Below are 18,900 nucleotides of genomic sequence, written 5' to 3' on the forward strand. Positions count from 1 at the left end.
TGATCAGGAAAATAGCCACAAATGTGATCTTTCTGTGTGGAGGACTGTGCGTTTAAAGTTGCGGAAGCAATCATCGGATCAATGACGCAGGGTTGTGAGCAGCTGGGTGATTTCCTTTTGCCACATTGTTTCTGTTCCATTTAATTTCCAGGTGTCCTACATAGGCCAGGACTGCAGAGAAATTCCAGAACACCTTGGCAGGGACTGTGGACATTTCGCAAAGAGGCTGGATCTGAGCTTTAACCTTCTGAGGTATGTAACCTTCACAGGATGCAGAACAGGCCTGGGAGGCTGTCCCCCTGGTAATGGCCTGCAGATGAAAGTCAGATGCATAGGGTGCAGGGCTTTGAGACATGCGGAATCACACCCCAAAGGTGGGACTGCTTCAAAGAATTCTTCAGCTAACCTCTTTGCACCACCAGCGGGCAGGAGCGGCATCCGTCCTCCAGGAGACCTCCGGGAGGGAACATACTTTCGCTTCGTCCTTTTCCTTCTTACTGATGCTCATGCAGACAAGTGAGAATACTCTTGGGGAAGGAATGGGATAGAGCCAGCAGGAGTGATTTGGGAGAGTTTAGGAATGCTTTTCCAGATAATTCCATCTCCCAAAGATTTGCCAAATCACCGGGAGGGTGTGTATATGTGTGTGTTTTCTTTCTTTTCTTTTTTTTTATGAATTGGAAACCTTGAATATTTGTGGTGATTTCTCCCAGATGGTATTTCAAAGTAATTCAGACACTGTCAGCATGGGGTGAGTGGAGGGAAATTCTAACAACTCTATCAATCTTGGCAAAGGTAACTGTGATCTTACATATTATTCCAATGGAGAGCACAGCTATTTCATTTCCTCCCACAGGTTGTGCATTGTGACTCGCTTGGGGCTTGGGGGAGGGAAGTTGGAGGTACTTGGGAAGCAGGTATCCGTGGGGTAATGTGCAGAGGCCAAGGGGGTGGTGGCTTTTCCTCCTGACAAGCTGGTTCCATGAAGGGCTTTTCCGCCTAAGTGCCGCCTGAAAGCTGTGCGGCCTTCTGAAGGGAACAAATCGTCTTGTGATGGAAGGCGGATGAGGAGCCTGAATTTCATCCCCAGGGTTCAGGTATGTTCCTGCTTCCATGCCTTGGAGTCTTTTTTTCCTCCCAGCTTCTGAGTTAGGACACTTGGGAATTAAGAATTTGAGAGAAGATGGACAGAACCATTAAGGTTCCAGTGGGCAGTGGGGGACTCTGTGTTTAAACTAAGCCAGCAGAGCTGCTTGGGCTGTTGCTCAGGAGCACAGGGCCCTGCTGGTGAGATACACTGTCTCTAGGGAGGGGCCTCCGGAGGGTTATGTAGAAAGAGAGGGCACTGTGTGTATGTGTGTGTGCGTGTGTGTGTGCGTGTGTGTGTGTGTGTGTGCTCTCTGACACCGAAAGCATTTCTATGCTGCGGGGGGAATGTGGTGACTGAGTAATGCATAGTGATAAGAGGATGCCAAACACATGCTGACTCTAAAGAAATTAAGGATTGTTTTTGGTTCTAGTACCCGCGTAGAGGACAGAATACACAACCTGGACTGGACTATGCCTGAGCCACATGTGCGCCCTCAGTAGCCCCCCAGCATGGACTCAGACAAAGGGTTCTTTTGCCTGGGCTTTGGAAAGTGTTCCTCCAAGGGCATGGGCATTGTGCCTCCAACTGGTGAGAGCCCGGATGTGGGTTTGAGGGGGCTGGGCCCTGTGAGGATTGTCAGTGGGCACTGGTCATGGGACTCAGCTGTCAGGTTGGAGGAAATGAAAGCGCCTTTGTCACACCCGGAGGCCCTGCCTCCCTTTGGGAGAGAGGGGGCTAGACTGTGTGTGTGTGGCAAGCAGGGTCAGTAGTGAGAAGGGGTTCTTGGTACTCGGGAGCTGGATCTATAGGGATTTATCATAGACAATGACGGGTCTTGGAGGCGGTGTGGGGAAGGTTGGGAACATGGATTCAGAAGGAGAGAAGTTAAGAATTTCATATTGTTGAAAGAACATTTCTGTAGCGGTGAGTTTGAGTTGCTCTCATATCTGGTTAGGAGCGTGTTCTTGTCAGTGTGTGCTCTCCATGCTGTGTCATGCCTGGGTGGGGGCAGGGATGAGAAGTGGAGGAGGGGAGATCTGAGGTTTAAGAAGCGTTTACATTAAGACTTGGTTAAGTTGGAGGGAGTTAGAGAAAAGAGTGGAGGAAAGCAATCCTGACTTAGTGTGGGCATGTTTGGGATTGGATCCTTGTTGACCACATTCTTTCGCTAAAGGGGAGGGAGCACTATGTCTCTTGGGTGTCAGGGAGATGTGAGCTTACTCAGGCACTGTTCTCTCTTTGCCTTCAGCTGGATCTTACAGACATTGTAGATGGTTAGCTGACTCTTCTCTAGACTCTAGAGAGAGACTAGGGAGAAGGGAAGAGAAAGAACATAAACTTACCTTCCAAATAAGTATGTAACAATGACGCAAGCCCGCCAGGCTGCGGGGGTCCTCATTTCCACATGAAGTATTGAGAACCCCATCTCATGCCCTGTGGAAAGCTCTCCCAGCCCATCCTCACGCTTGCTGTGGGATCTGGGGGAGCGTATCTCCTGGTCCATCTGCCCTGCACCCGGAGTCCCCAAACCCCCCTGCTCTACCTCACCAGTCTGTTGTCTGTGGTTCTCCCCCAGGCCGCCTGTCTGGTCCCTTTGGGACACACCTTTCCCTTCTCCAAAGCCCAATCTAGTATTACTGTGTTACAGACTTTTACTGCCAGTTCAAAGTATATTGTGGGGAGGTGGTTGGTAATTGTAGCACAAGGCAGGAGGCAAGCATGGGATAGAATTGTTCCTGGAAAGCTTTTGGGTACCGCGTTGCTATAGAGAATTTTTCCCTGGCCGTGCCTCTTATTAGGGTCAGGCTGCCTGCATGTGACCAGCCCCTTTCTCTCCTTTTCACATTGTTTACCATTTTCCTAACACTACCCTCAGAAACACGAAATTCTTCTCACTTTGTTTTATACAGGAAAAATTACTGCCCCCCCTCTTAAGAACCTCTCTGCAGGCTTCCTTTTCACATCCAGAGTCATTTCACAATATTGTCTGATCAGAGCAATACCCCCTCCTACAAATTTTGCTACTCCCATGGTCACAAAATTAGCTGTAGTCCGTTTGTACCTTAGGATACAATTTGTTTTTAGGCAAGAAGTTCTTTTTATTCATTTTTTGAGTAGTTTAATATATTCATATGGTACAACCTTTAGTAGGAACAAACATGCAAACAGTGAAAAGAAAGCCTCCTTTACACTTGTGTCCTTTGGCCCCTCCTACCCCAGTTCCCCTCTACAGTTAACGACTGTTGTTTTTTGTAGTCTTCCAGAGACATTCTGTGAATATACGAACATGTGAATTTCTTCTTATGTGGCCAGATTTGTATTACTTTTGCCAAGATGGTAAAGGGAGGCACCAGGCTTCAGTTAAGCACTCATGTTAGAAACATCCTTCTTTATTGTCTTACTATTGATTCATAGCTATAAACCATCATCATTGGTAATCTCATTCATAAAAGTGATGGTTGTGCTGATTTCTCCCTATGGCCACACCATGTGTTTATGTCGGAGGAAAGGGTGATTTATGGGTTATAAGCTCTGAACTTTTGTTTTAAGTCACTATATGTATATATTTTTTCTTTCCATTACACCTCAGTCTTCTGTCTTCCATTAACTATTGTGAATCTTCCTCTGCTTATGTTGGGCTTTCCAATAGTAAACTGCTTACCTCTCCCTATAGAAGGTTGTGGAAATTCAGACTGTATTGTTTCTATGACTCTGTCCTGGGGGAGTGGAAGTCCTTGGAGCCGGGGTGTGCCTGGGACAGCTGGAATGGGAAGCCAGACAACAGATCTGAAGAAACTTTCTGGCTCCCTTAGAAGAGTCAAATGTTCTTCTCTTCTACTTTTTTCAGCCCAGATCTTTCCTCCTGGACGTGATTCCCAGGGGCAGAGTCCTGCCATCCACTGTAAAATGGGGATGGAGGATTTAGAGAACTTATCAGGTAACCATTGAGAGGAATAGGGTTGCGTTCTGAATTTGAATGCATTCATGATGATGAGTCCATCTACATCTGCATGAAAGTGTACTTTAGATCTTACTTTTTGAAGACAATTAAAAAAAAATAAAACAGTGATTGGTATGGAGCCTTGGAAAACTCAGGGAAGTATGAAGGAAACCCTCTTTCTCTCAAATCACTGATAAAAATCTTACCATCCAGAAATCACCAGTTAACATTATACTGTCTTCTTGTCTTTTATAAATGCCAAGTGTTTAAAAAATGATGCTGTTACTTATATTGTGTTGGAAGCATTTCTTCCTCTCAATAAATACTGCATTACAGTTTTCAATGATTTCTTATTTCTTAGTGTTGGACATTAAATTGTTTCCAGATTTTTACTGTTATAAATATCCTTATAATACTCGTTGAATATGTCTCTGATTAGTTGATTGGGACAAATTCCTAGAGAGAATTGTCAGAGGGCTTTGATACAGATGTCTGATTGCCCCCAGGAGATGTTATACCAATTTTTGCTACCAAGAATATATGAATATCCATTGTCCCAAACTCTTCCTTAGCTTGTTTTTGAGGTTTTCACATTTTACTTTGCTGATCAATAAAGAGATCCTATTCTTTCATCAGTGCTGGTTCCTTGATCTGCTCCGGGCAAAGAGGCCTTGTTAATGAGTTATTCCAGCTTCAGCTTTCCTCTCCTCTGATTAGGAAAAGGCAGAGTTCTTGGCAGCCCCGTCCTTCTCCTTCAAGGGCCCTGAGTAGTTTGGGTTGCCTGCTGAACTTGTTGAACACAGCTGGCAGAGTGGTACACCTGTGTCAATCTGGCAGTAAAATCAAGAGCATTTAATTGATTTATGGCAACAGGAAGTGTACGTTTTAAAAATTATTTGTGATCACATCTTATTTAGCATCACTCTAGTGTATGCACTCGGTGGGGGAATTGCTTAGGAGACATTTCTTAGGTACAAGCTTGCTTGTTGCTCCCCTGGCTTTGGATGAAAGTGAAGGACTGGGGAGTTTGAGCAGCTCTAAAAACAAAGGTGGCTTTGTCTTCTCTGCCAGGCAGTGTGTTGGATATGTGGTGCACTGTCAAAGCTTCGAGGACAGATACACCACCATTTCTATGTCTGTTAGGAACTGCTAGGTGAAATTAGGCCTGTGAACTTGCTGCTCAATTGGCAAATGAGCGGTGGAATTAAAAGGAGCCAAGGCTTTGGGGTTAGAGCACCCTGGCTTGAAATCCTACTCTCACTAGTTACTTAATTGGCCTTAGGCTAATTGGAGAAATGCTGAGTGCCTAACTGTGTGAAGTGCCTAACAAATTACCCGGCACATAATAGGTCGTCAATACACACAGCTATTGGTAGAGCTTGGACTTAATCACAGTGAGGCTAAAAGCCCAGGCTTGACCCTCCACAGGGGTCATTTCATTCTCTGGTAGTCACTGGCATTCTTCATGAATTCAGGATTTCTTCTTCAGCAACTGAATGTTTGCTCATCTCTGCATCCTTTGGTGGACTTACAGGCAGAAATTTGAAGAACCAGTGTACAGTTTGCCCCTTTCTCTTCTGCCTACTATGATCGTAAATCTTATATATCTCATAAATGATCAGAACCCCTTGCTGATCCATGTTGGACATAGATTGTGAATGAGAAGTCTGTGTCTGAGACATCAGAGAATTTGTGTAACATCATGTGGCTCATCCTAATAGATACAAATACCTTAGTTTTCTAATTGTCTTTGACATTTCATAGGCTATACCCATTCATCTCATATATATTTTTCATACCTGCCAGCTAGGAGCATACCTTTGTTCATATTACAGTGGAAATGGGTTAGAGAGAAAATTTTCCACCCAGACTCTCAGGAGAACAGCTCAAAGGGCATGTTCTGTTAGTACTGGGTCTTTGTCAGCCATTTCTTTGTGGTCAGAGGCCTTGTTTGTACTTGTTTTCAAAACCCAAATATAGTGGTCTGATACCAGTAAGCCTTGAAAGTAAGAGAGCATGGTAGAAAAGGTAGGCCTTAGAAAGATTAAACTGTTAATGAATTTCGAAGTAGTTTTAGGGCATTGATAATTGCACGGAGACAAGGATCTATGTCTGTTGGAACTGGTATTCTCACAGGGTGATGCTGTGAAAAGCATCTTTTTTGTTCTGAGAACATCTTGGGCCATTCAAGTGTCTCCAGTTACCAACAGAATATAAAATCAAAAGGTGAAGTGGAAAATGACTTAACAGGTAGTATTTAAAGTTTCAGTAGCAAGTCTGATGGCCTGTATTCACAATTTCTGGAGTGACCTGCATGACTGTAGAACCACCAAAAGCAGTCTGAGGCAAGGAAGGGAGGGAAGATCACTGAAGGAACAGGCCACTGAATGAGGTTGAAATCGGCACCGCCCTTTCCTCCAGAAAATGTCCTGACTTCCAGGATTTCCACTTTGGCCATAGAAAATGGGGTATTGAGCCACTGTGGGTGAGACTGGGCTGGGGAAGTCGTGGGTGGTTGGAAAGAGTTGTCTGAGGGCCCGTGATGAGGCTCAGCTTTATCAGAGATGATAACCCCTGTCACTTGCAGTGTGATTTAGAAAGTGCTTTCATACACGTTGTCTCCATGTTGCCTATAGCGTTTGCCTGTAGGATAAGAAATCCCTAGGCTTTTTGGTAATGCCTTTTATTTCCCTTCCCATCCATTTTACTGCCTCAGAATCTTGCGTTTAATTTTCCTTTCTTTTTAAAATGTCTTTCCCTGAGCCTTTTGAATCTTAGGCTTCCCTGCTCCACCTTCTCCCTCTGCTCTGTGGACTTCACTGTGCACGCGGGCGATGCTGCCCTCCATGCTGTCAGGGTGGCTGTTAGCAGTGGGATTTGGCAGGAGGAGGAGAGAGACTGGCAAGCTTAACCCTTTCTAACTTCCTCCTCACTGGCTTTCCACGTTCTCCACCACCGTGTTGGGGGTAGGAGCTCTCCTAATATTTAGTGGGTGAGGCCAGGGATACTGAATATTTCGCAGGGCATAGGACAGCCTTGGACAAAAAAGAATACTCCCTCTCTCATGGCAGCTGCACTTTGTTGAGAAATACCTCTGAGTCCTTTTGGAGGTGGCTTGTAGAATCGCTCTCTTGATGAGTTTCACAATAAAGCGGTCTTGCAAATAAGTACCGAAAGGCCAATCACCTCCACTCTTCACGGGAGTATAGGGACAAGGGATCGGACAGGTGGCATCAGTCATCGTGTTTGTTGTCTTACTGACAAGTAACCAATAGTATGTAGCACTTACTACTACATGCCAAGGCCGGGCAGAACACTTAACATGTTATCTCATCCAGTCCTCCCACCAGCCTTTGATGATGGGACTATGATTGCCCACATTTTACAGACGATGCCCAGATAGGGGAAGAAACGTGCCCCAGACTACTCCGTGGTGCATTGAGAGAGCGGGCATTAAATGTCCCTGGTGGGCTGACTTCAGCTTCACAGTTACTCTAAACTGCTTCTCTAGATATAATCTGTTATTTTCTTTTTAAAGAAGATGGGCAACCATTTCCAAGCCTATATTTCCTTGCGAGGGGGAAAGTTTTTTTTCTCTTAAAATCACGAGCAGCCTGTGGAAATCACTGTAGTAAGGTCATAGTGGATCCTGCAGCTCCAAGTTGGAGACCTCAAGAGTTCTATCTGGTGAATTGCCTCCTCTTTCCTGTTTTTCCCAACTCTTCCTGATTTGGAAAGTTTGGGGTTGGCAGGATCTTGTGAGATGTGGGCTGGCTATGAGGTGGGGATTTCCCTTGGGCTGTGCTCAAATGAAAGTCACTCTCATGGGGAGAAAAGGCTCAGCAGGTGCTGTGGCTGGACTATTCGCTGCCCCAGCCTTGGGGCCAGGGAGCCCTGAGACAGATGACGCATCATGAGGTTTTAGTCTGGAGGGAAGAGGAGTTTTTAGTCTGGAGGGAAGGTGTTTGTGTCCATGTGTGCGTGTGTACTTGCATGCACGCACCCACCGTCTGCTGAGCCCCATTCCTCTAGTCCCCCAGGGACTGCTGCGTTGGGGATTTCAGCTGTCCCTGCTCGTTTATGATGAAAGGGGAGTGATGATGCTTTTTGCTGGGTGTCTCTTTAATTGTAGGGATATAATAACCACAATTTCTCCCAGGCTGGGACTTATCTAATAAAAGGTCTCTTCTATCCCAGCTGCTTTCTCTTCCGCTTCACACTCCCACCCTTGCCATAGCACAAGGTCACTTAGGGTTTTAAATGAGGGAGACACACACATATGTTGAGGTTTCATTTAGAGTTTATATATAAAAGACCCCTCTTCCTCCAGGCCCATCATTATGGAGATCAGCTACATGCCACCCACTTTTGTACCACCTCCCCGAAGTTCCTCTCTGAGTTTATACAGAACCCAATTTTTCAGTCTCTTGGGTGTCTGCTTTTTCTCTGGTTCTGAAGAAATAAGAGACGGGTAGAGTAGGGAAGACCAACAAAAAAGGTTAAAAAAAATCCACAAACCATTCTTGAGATAAAGCAAGACTTCTTAGAAACAATTGGAGGGCAGGCAGGAGAGGGGGTGTTAACCCCCACATGGCCCATTTTCTGCAGCTGGAGAAGTGTTTTAAGAAAATGCACCATTGTTAAAACTTTTTTTCCTTGATGGATTTATTTATAAGGTAGAGAAATATTTTCTCCATAATTGGGTAACTCTTAATAGTAGCAATTGCATATTTATCAGTGTGAGGGGCTGTTATTAATGTAACTGTCAGTTCCAAACACATTTCTGCATTAAATCCATTTAGTATGTGCATTATTCGGGCTCGAATGTCACCGGGACATCAAAGCCCTGTAGGCATGGAGAGCTCAGTGCCCTGCTGTGGCTGCCGAACAGGCCCTTGATCAATAAATGTAACATGTTAATGCAGAGCAAATAGAATAAAAGATTTCTTTGACAAGACATGAAAAATCACCTTGTGGCAGCTGGCATGTGATGCCGTTTCTGGGGAGACACTAGCAAAGTTGATCTGACAAGTAAAGAGGAGAGATGATGGTTGTAAGGTGCTTTTGTTTCAAACTTCTTTCTTGACCTGTCAGGTTTTGAAGGCGCCTCAATGGCTCTTTTTTGTCATGTGAAAATTGTAGTCTTAGGTAGTTATGAAGCAGTTATCTCTTCTCAAATTGTGAATGCTGCTGTTTAATTGATTCACTTAGCATTTGAAACTGTCACGCATTAATAATTGCGAAATCCTGTAGATACTGCGCTAGTGTGTCATGCTTAAATGTGTAGTTATCAGAAAATTAATATCCTTAATGAACCGGTGCTTTCAAACTAACATTGCATGAAATCTCTTTTGCCCTTTCATTTGCTGAAGCCACATCCGCCAGTTTGCCGAGAATCACCTCTCGACAGTTTGCTTTCTTGATGCCCGACAAATGCCAGCTTTGCTGTGGGTACATCGCATGCTCAATGACAATAAATATAGTAATTATACTGGAGTTAGTAATTAACATAATTGTAGTCAATTACGACAAATACAGTGCAGAGCTAAATAAATGAGAGGGGAGAAATTAGCAAGCTAATTGATTTATCTTTACTTGGCTTTCTATTACAACTGCCACGGCTGTTTTTCTTGGGTTGGGGGGAGAGGAGGGGAAAAAAATCCCCACAAGGATTGTTTACAAATAACTGATTTTGTTTTGAAGTTGCTTTGTCTTTTGACTTATTATGTATCAACCCCCTCCCCCATCCCCCTCTGCTTGTAAGGAGAAAAAAGCAAAGAAAAAGAATTTAAATGCCCAGGCAACATTTTGGTTAATTTAACTGCATCAAGCTGAATGCAGCAGTTTAGGCAAGAGAGGATTTAGCTTTCGCTAAAGCTTGAAGAGTTAGAATTTTTTACTTCTCAGCTGTTGCTCTGGTGAAAAAAAAAAAAAAATTTGTGTGTGTGTGCGTGCGTTTTAAGTCTCCATCAGCAAGATGGTGCTTTGCTGAATAGTACATTTGGAGGGTGTATATGCTTGCTAATTTGCTCAATTCTGTGCCTCTGGCTTGGCATATTTTACTTGGTCCACCCCCACTTGGTGTTATGTCTTCTTTCCTTGGTACCCAAAGAAGAGATGGAGGAAAGGAGTGGTCAGGGTGTGGGAGAGGGTAGAGGCTCCAGTGAAGACCCCTGGTCCACTTTGCCACATTTCAGGGCTGCCTGGGGTCCCGGGCTGTCACATTCTTGAGGCTTCCTGGAATGTTTTGGTTGGGCTCTCAGCGCCCATTTGCTTGGAGCTGGTTTGTTCTGTGCGGCCTGGAGTCCTGGTTAGTGCTGCTTATTGTGTGTCTCTGCTCTTTGCCCACCACTTTCAACCCTAACTGCTGCTCATGCCACTCAGGGAGAATGTGTGTGTGTTTGGAGTTTGGGCTGTGTCGCAACCTGTTTGTTTTCTTACAACTTTGAGAAAAAGGATTTAAAAAAATTTTTGCCTCTTGACACAGGATGAGGGCTAGTGGCCGGAGCTTTTTTAGGGTTGGAGTGCTTAAAATTTTACTCTGGTGTTACCTATAGTAAAAATTCAGTGCTTTTAGGACATGACAGTTAAAAAATAGTATCTGGCATCAATTCTCAACCTTATCCATTCCCCAGGTTATTCCCTTGAAAATTAAGCAGTTTAGCAAAGTAAAATTTTGTTTAAAATCTTTTATTTAGCTCTTCTTCCTGAAGATTCCACTGGGTTACATTTCTAGCCTGACATGAAGGGAGTTAGAGGCAGCAGTTTTACTTCTACATAGAGGACATGTAATCATGCATGACCTTGTGTGGATTTCAGGTTTTCAGATGCATTAAATGCTACTCATGGATAAAGAGGCACAAAAATTCTCAATCATAATGTAAGTTGGTCACAGGGTTAGTAGTACAGCATGGAAAATACAGCCAGTGATTCTGAAACATCTTTCTAGATAGTAACTACCAGTTGGGGTGAGGATTTAATAATATGGGTAACTGTTGAACCACTCTGTTGTATATCACAACCAATGTAAGATTGTATATCAACTATACTTCGGTAAAAAAAAAAAAATTGGAAACAAAAAGAATAAATTGTGGCATAACTTAAAAAAAGCTGCTCATATTTTAGAACACTGCTTAGTGTGGGCATTCTTCATGTGTACTTTATTTGGAAATCAATTTCCGATATGAAATATTTATATACTAGGAATCACTTAAATTATATTTAAAGTTTGCAGGCATAATGGCCTTTCTGATGGTCTCAAATTATTTTAGTAGATGTGTGGAACTTCTGAAGGGGAAAGACTTTCATTGTTGGGGGTAGGGAGAGAATGACATCTGAGTCTTCAGACTGGTTTAGTTTGATGTGGGTCAAAGAGAAATAAGGTGATTCATAGTTGTAGCTTTGTAAACCTCCCACCAAAAAAAAAAAAAAAAAAAATTCTATATAATGTGTATCTCCAGAGAGGGCGTGTTTCTGTGAGTGCCTGTGAGAGGCAGCAGGGAGAGACAGAGAAAATGGGTGAAGAAAACTATTTTGAGGTGCCCACTGTCAAAATGTGGTATTTGTAGTAGTTTTGTTGCCATCTGCAGCCTCTACTCAGTGGCTGGTTTTTATATTGTCTTTTCTCCCGAATGATGCTCAGATGTAGAGCAGATGTGAGTGGGGAAGAACACAGGATGATGGAAAAGGAAGCCTTTTTAAATTTAAATTTATTTTTGAATTAAGTTGCTTTAATTGGAGCTAATTTTGTGTTGTACAGCACAGGGGATACTTCAGATGTATTCCTTCCAGATAAGATGCTGTTCTGCAAAGGCACCATTTTTCTAAGACTCTTTTCTGTTTCACTGAGACCTACATCCCTCTAGATGCTTATATATGTGCATTTTGAGGGATTGTGTTCCTCAGAATTTTAACTGTTCTTTTTATATTTGTTTGGCACCAGCTCTGTGGGTTGAACTTCCTCAAATGCATTTGTGGGGTTGGTGGAGCAGAAGTGAGAGGGGTTGGAGTTAGTTAAGAGCTTTTGCTGTCTGTCCACCTTCTGAAAAGCTGGATTAGTGGGCATTTGCCTGCTTGCATGTCAGTCTTTGAGGGGGTACACTGAGATTGCCTGGTGGAGTGTTCATTTTATCTCAGGGGCTTGTTTTTCAGAATGTATTTCCGGTCCCTTCTAAGTGCATCGCTGTGGCAGCCCGATTCCTCAGGATTATACCTCCTAAGAGCAGTGGGTGATCAGGACCCTGTGGGTGAGCCTAGGAGGGCACCCACTATCTTCGTCTGGGCTGACAGGTGAATTGTATGTCTTTGTTGTTTCTTTTGAATTCTTCCCAGATGGCTGAGCTGGACCAACATCACAGACAGCTAACTATCCTTGCAGTTGTAATTGGAAATAACAAACCAATACTCTGAATTCTTTTCCTGGAGGCTTGGTTCTCATAAGAAAAATCAGCCTCGCCTGACTTCAATTTGTCTAGTGTTCTGACCCTGAGGAGTAGTGTATTTGTTCCTGGAAGCCCTGGAAGAGTGACTGTAGGGATCAAATTAACCAAATAGCTTAAGCTTTCTCTTATTTTCTTCCTCTTCAGCTGGTAGGGGGAAGTCAAGCCTGGGTGACTTATGTTTTGGAGGAAGCCAGCAAGGGTTACAATGGTCTTTCCAGCTGCCATGTACAACTAGATCCCTCCATTGGTGTACCTCTGGGCAAGGTAGTCTTCAAGGTATTTTCATGGCTTACACAGCCCTGGCCATAGATGGTCATTCAGCTGAGTGGAGGTAGGGACTGCTCAGGATAGCACGGTTCCCCCAAAGTTGCCTGGAGATATCCTCAAGGGCTGAAGACTTGGATAATTGTTCTTTGCAAGTCCCTTCCTATTCATTATAGATACGTAAATATTGAGTGCATACAAGGTTCCTCAGCCCCTGGAACTTAGAGATGTGATGTTTTCCCTTGAAAAAGCTCACATGTTTAATGTGGAGCTAAAGGCTAGTACAGGTGAAATTATTGGAGAACAATCCAGAGCCACTATCAAATTCTATCAGAGGACTTGGAGAACTTTGCATTTCTCTCTTATTGAGGAGCATGGTTACTCCATCCACTGTCTGGGAAGCGTGTTCTCTTTGAGTTAGTGAGCAGTCTTGGGGAGCCACATGTGGAAAGGAGGGTACCAGGCAGAGCAGGTGAGTTGGCCCAGGTGAGCCCTGGGCTGGCTGTCATACAGGTCTCTGAAGAAAACCATAGGACAACATAGTTCCATTACCTGCCAGGGTGTACTATCAGTCCTCGTGCTCAAGAAAGTCTCAGGAGGGAGGATTTCAAAGGACACTTCATGAAAAGATTGGCACTTGGGTCACACCCTGGAGAGAGAGCAGAGTTTGCCACACTGGGTCTATAGGTAAACAGCTCACACAACAACAGGGGTCTGGGACCTGGCTTATCCTAAGTGGAGATGGTGAGACCCTGGTCTGTGTGCCCTCAGGGGTTTGCGGGAGTCCAGGAGGAGAGCAGCTGGAGAGCAGAGTAAGCACCTTCCCATATGTTCAGATGTAAACACCCGTGCTGAGCAGAACGGTGGTGGTTCTGGGAAATAAAAGCTGGAGGAGGGAAGCTGACCAGGCCAGGTGTTTTGGGGAGGCCAGTCAAGCAAGGACTTGGGGGAGCTGTGGGTTCTTCCCCTCAGGCCTTCACTCTGGAGCGACAAGGCATGCGGGGGGAGACAAGCCACCTCCAGCTGGTCGAGGGCAACCTGTTCCAGGCTGAGCAGGGACTGCGTGTCAGTGTGACACACATATGTGGTAATTACCCTGTTAGAAGGGTCACAGTTAATGCAGCTCCGTGACTCCTGCTATGAGAATCTGTGCCGCTTAGTCACCCAGTAAGGCCCAGTAGCCTGGCTCTGGGCTCATTCAGAAGGGGAGGAACCCAAACTTGAAATCTCATGTCTCATCTCTCAGAAATTGCACTTCTTTGTTCTTCCATGCCACGGTGTTTCTGCAAGGCTGATACGTAGTGGGGGGGTGGGGGGTGGTTCTGCCCCATGAGACTGTGCACATTATTGGTTTTGTGAATGCCTTGGGGCCTCTGCAGTAACTCTGCATCCCTTTGGAATGTTAATCTTTTTCAGGATAGGATAATATCTTGTCTTTCAAGAGTGTGTAGGCCAGGGTTATGCTTGTGGTAGGTGCCCCTCCACTGGAAGATGCCATCTAATCTGGGAATTTCTCATTTGCTAAGATGAATGTTTAAAAACAAGATGTTCTTCAGTTTGAAGACAGGAAATGAAAGTGTGCCAAGGTTAAGTGACTTTCCCAAAGGCCCAGCTGGTTAGCGAGGAGCCAAGATTTACATGCAGTTTGGCCCCCGCTGTAAGACCTGCGTGCAGAGCCCCTACAATGTGTTTCATTGCATTTCCCCCAGTTCTAACTTACTGTTGTGCTTAGATCTTTGGCAAGCTAGTTGTACGTTGGTAACTAAATGGTAGAGAAGAGGAAAATTCTGTCTTTCAGGTGTATGAAAAGAGGACAACGTTCCCACCCACCTCTCAAGGCTATTGCTATTTTGTTTTCTTCCCAAAGAAAGAAATACTGTTTTGTATTTCACCTCATATTTTCCAGGGAAGGTAAACTGTAGTCAGTGAGTCTTTACATCAAACATGAATGCTTTAGGAGTCTGTAGCAAATGAAGTTCAGTTAACTTCTTTTGTCCTGTTCCTTTAAGAAGAAAAATAATTACAGCAAAAATCCAAGAAGCTCCCTCACACCCTAGTACAGAACCTCTGGGGGTTTGGACTGCACTTTAATTTTGGCTCCACCTCAGGTGTGCTTAAGTCCTGTTGCTGTTTATCTGCATGATACTTGAGGTCTGAGTCAGTTTCATCATCAGTTATAGGCAAAGAATGTTTCTCCTGAGGATGTCTCTGGGTTGCCGCACAGGAGATAGGTTATTTGAAGGCAAATGCTTTTGTAAATCACTAGGTACTGCATAACTATTTTTTTCCCAGTTTTATTGAAGTATAATTGATATATAACATTGCATTAGTCCAAGGTATACAGCATAATGATTTGATATATGTATACATTGCAGAATGATTACCACAGCAAGTTAACATCATATAATGCATTACTGTCTACATAAATATATATGTAGATATTCTTTAAATTGAGAATCTGCACTCTTGGCTAGTTTGAAGCTCAGAGTCACTGTGGGAGCCCAAGAGGTCCAGGGAGTTTTATTTGGAGCACAATTTGGTGGAAAGGCAATGAGATGATAAGATAGGATACCTGACTCTTAGTCTTCACTCCATCACAAATGGTCTGTGAGATATTGAGCAAGTCATTTGATCTGTGTTGTCCTTTTCCAAATGGGGGATAATGGTACTTACCTATCAAGGTTATGAAGATCAAATGAAGTATTAAAAGAGTTTTGTTTCTGTAGATAATGTACCAGAAGAACTGCTATTCCCCAAAATAGTTAATTCATTTTTGATTCTTTTGTTTTTGAGCAGAACTATCCTTGGGATTATTTTGCTTGGGGTCATGTGGCATTTGTTGCTTGTGACTTGTATGCAATTAAAAAAGGGAGACCATAGTCTTCCAGTGTATTTCCTTGCAAGGAGCATGTGACTATTTTCTACAACTATAAATTTCTTCCAACTAATTTTCTTGCCTTTACTAAAAGTTGCCTTTTGTGTAATGTCTGACGTACATTGAATTGAACAGTTCTGTTGTAACCAACAGGGTCTATTAACTTTTTTTTTTTAGAAAAGGACTTGTTAGAACCTCTTCCCAGAAGATCAATATTAAAAATCACATTTAGGTATTGTACAGGGAGATAGAACATGGAGATTCAAAATTGATTTATAATGAAAAGAAGACTTATTTCCCAAGTATAAACTAGTCAGATGACAAAGAAGTTGTGGAAATAGGAAATAAACATGGACCAGGTAATCTGAGACAGACTGCTCTGGATTTTATTATGCAATTTAGTGAAGAAATTTCTATTGATTGTATGAAAGCATTTTTGTCTGTTGCCCCTGGGAACTGTTTGTGCCATGTTACACTGTCCACTATTTAGCCATTCCTTCTTCGCATATATACCAAATAGCAATAATGATGTAATATCGACTAACAGTTGCTCAGTGTTTACCATGCTACCTCATCGAGCCCTCCCAACTCTATGAGGCTTTTTTCTCCTTTTTACAGATAAAGTAGATGGATCAAGTACAATGCCCGATGTCACATAGTAAGTGTGGAAGCTGGGACTCAACCAGATCCCCTTTATCACAATGCTCCACTCTTCCCATGATACCCGTGCTATGCTTCATAGAACCACACTCTGTCAGAAGGAAACTTAGACATAGGTTGGCTTAATTCAGTGGTTTTCAAAGTTATTTTTCTAGCAGCAGAGTCCTTGTCAAACAAAATTTTATATAGAACAATCGTAATGAAATAAAAATATCATAGTGTTCTTTTTTCTTAAGTGCGTCAGCAAAGGCAGTGATGCTGTTCAGGTGAACACTGGGTTTGATGTTGAGTTTAGACACAAAGTGCAGTTTTATGCTGGTCCCAGTGTTCAGTGCTTCCTGTATTTGGCTTTGACTGTGGAATATCTAAATACCAATCCACTCAGTTAAGCAGTTGCAAATGGTTAAGTTTGTCTCCCCCTCTTAAAGTTCACTTTGCAAATATCAAGATACTCCTTAACTAGACAGTTGTAAGAAGCAGCTTTGAGATTTGCACAAGATGGGTCACTTGGTGGCACAGGTAATGTGCCATTGTCCCCAGGAGTGTTGAAATGTGGTGTCTAACATGAGAGTACATACCATTCTGAAATTACAGTCTTAAAAAAAATGGTTAAAAGTTGAATTTAAAGTAGTCATTTGAAGAAACTCAGAAGCCCTTGTGGCACCCTAGGGTTCTGTGGAACACAGTTTGAAGTACACTGGTCTAATCCTTTCTTTTAACAAAGGAAACTGAAGTGAAAAAGTACACATGGTACATTATTGCTAGGGAATGGGAAATTGGACCAAAGAAATGTTTACTTTTTTTTTTTTAGATAATTATTTTTTATTGAAGGGTAGTTAATGCACAATATTACATTACATTAGTTTCAAGTGTACAACACAGTGATAAAACATTTATATACATAATTCTACGTTCCAGCTATCACCCTACCAAGCTGTTACAATATCTTGACTATATTCCTTATGCTATACATTACATCCCGGTTACTTATTTATTTTACCATTGGAAGTCTGTCCTTTTTTTTTTTTTTTTTTTTTTTGTGAGGGCATCTCTCATATTTACTGATCAAATGGTTGTTAACGACAATAAAATTCTGTATAGGGGAGTCAATGCTCAATGCACAATCATTAATCCACCCCAAGCCTAATTTTCGTCAGTCTCCAATCTTCTGAGGCATAACAAACAAGTTTTTACATGTAGAACAAATTCTTACATAATGAATAAGTTACATAGTGAACAGTACAAGGGCAGTCATCACAGAAACTTTCGGTTTTGCTCATGCATTATGAACTATAAACAGTCAGTTCAAATATGAATACTCATTTGGTTTTTATACTTGATTTATATGTGGATACCACATTTCTCTCTTTATTATTATTACTTTTAATAAAATGCTGAAGTGGTAGGTAGATACAAGATAAAGGTAGAAAACATAGTTCAGTGTTGTAAGAGAGCAAATGTAGATGATCAGGTGTGTGCCTGTAGACTATGTGTTAATCCAAGCTAGACCAGGGCAATAAAACATCCACGTATGCAGAAGATTTCTCTCAGAACAGGGGGGGTGAGGTTCTAAGCCTCACCTCTGTTGATCCCCAATTTCTCACCTGATGACCCCCCTGCGACTGTGCCTGTCTTAGGTTGTTCCTCCCTTGAGGAATCTTACCCGTCTCTGGCTAACCAGTCATCTTCCGGGGCCATACAGGGAAATGTAAAGTTGGTAAGTGAGAGAGAAGCCTTATTGTTTGAAATGGTTAGCTTTTTATTTCTTTGCATATTTATGCCCTGTAGCTTCTATGCCCAGTATTTGTCTTGAGGTATCTTTACCACTTGGAAGAATTATGATACTCGGTAAATTTGATATGAGGCACGAATTCTATTTAAGGGTTGTAAATAGGAAGGAAGAAGAAAATCTATAGAAGTAGCAGGCGGAAGAAAACATGGGAAGATTGATTATTTCTTTGACATATCTTCTTGTAGAGTAACTTCAGCATGTATAGGTTTTAAGCTACTACTTAAATTGTGCGCACACATTAACATAATAGGAGTATAGTTACATAACCAAAGCATATCTGTAATTACCAGCCATCTGCAGTGAAACCAAGAAAACCAGTTAGGCACCTTAGGCATTTGTGAAAACTTATCGATGATATGGTGGATATTGTCCAACTGAACTTGAACAGTCTGAGAGAAATCAGACAAATTAAAACAACCCATTCCTGGGGAATGTTCACATCCCTTATGTTCTTTTAACAGTAAATAGTCTGTAGTTGTAAGATTTTTGAGCGCTACAATTTGCACTTCTCCTAATTCTTGGTTGAGTTCCAACAGTATAGATCCAGTCAAATTTGTTGTTTTACTGTATGCACAGGCCAGCTTAGATATCTCCTTCTTCATTCCAATGGCAAGTCCAGGAGCTGGTGGGATGAGTGCATCTACAGCTGTAGCAGTGCGTGGATCGTTGTTGGGGTTTTTTGATGATCATCTTCTGGCATGAGTCTTCCAGAGAGTGCTGATGTTGGAAGTTCTCTTTCATCTTAGTTCATTTTCGGGGTAGCCCAATTAGGCTTTGATCTTCTGTATAGACGCAAACAGACCCTGTGCCTACACTTTTATATGCCCTTTATACCCT

General features: G+C 42.8%; 1 protein-coding gene across 1 annotated transcript in view; it reads left to right on the forward strand.

Moving 5' to 3' along the window:
• The window catches only part of LRMDA (leucine rich melanocyte differentiation associated), a 1,052,350-nt gene that overhangs the window by 5,857 nt on the left and 1,027,593 nt on the right, over positions 1-18,900 (forward strand). The window contains exon 2 of the mRNA XM_036928616.2: positions 152-252. Within this exon, the coding sequence (XP_036784511.1) occupies positions 152-252 (101 nt within the window). The remainder of the gene's footprint in view (positions 1-151; positions 253-18,900) is intronic.

The sequence above is a fragment of the Manis pentadactyla genome, chromosome 8, assembly GCF_030020395.1.
Source record: "Manis pentadactyla isolate mManPen7 chromosome 8, mManPen7.hap1, whole genome shotgun sequence".
In the NCBI taxonomy this organism is placed as follows: domain Eukaryota; kingdom Metazoa; phylum Chordata; class Mammalia; order Pholidota; family Manidae; genus Manis; species Manis pentadactyla.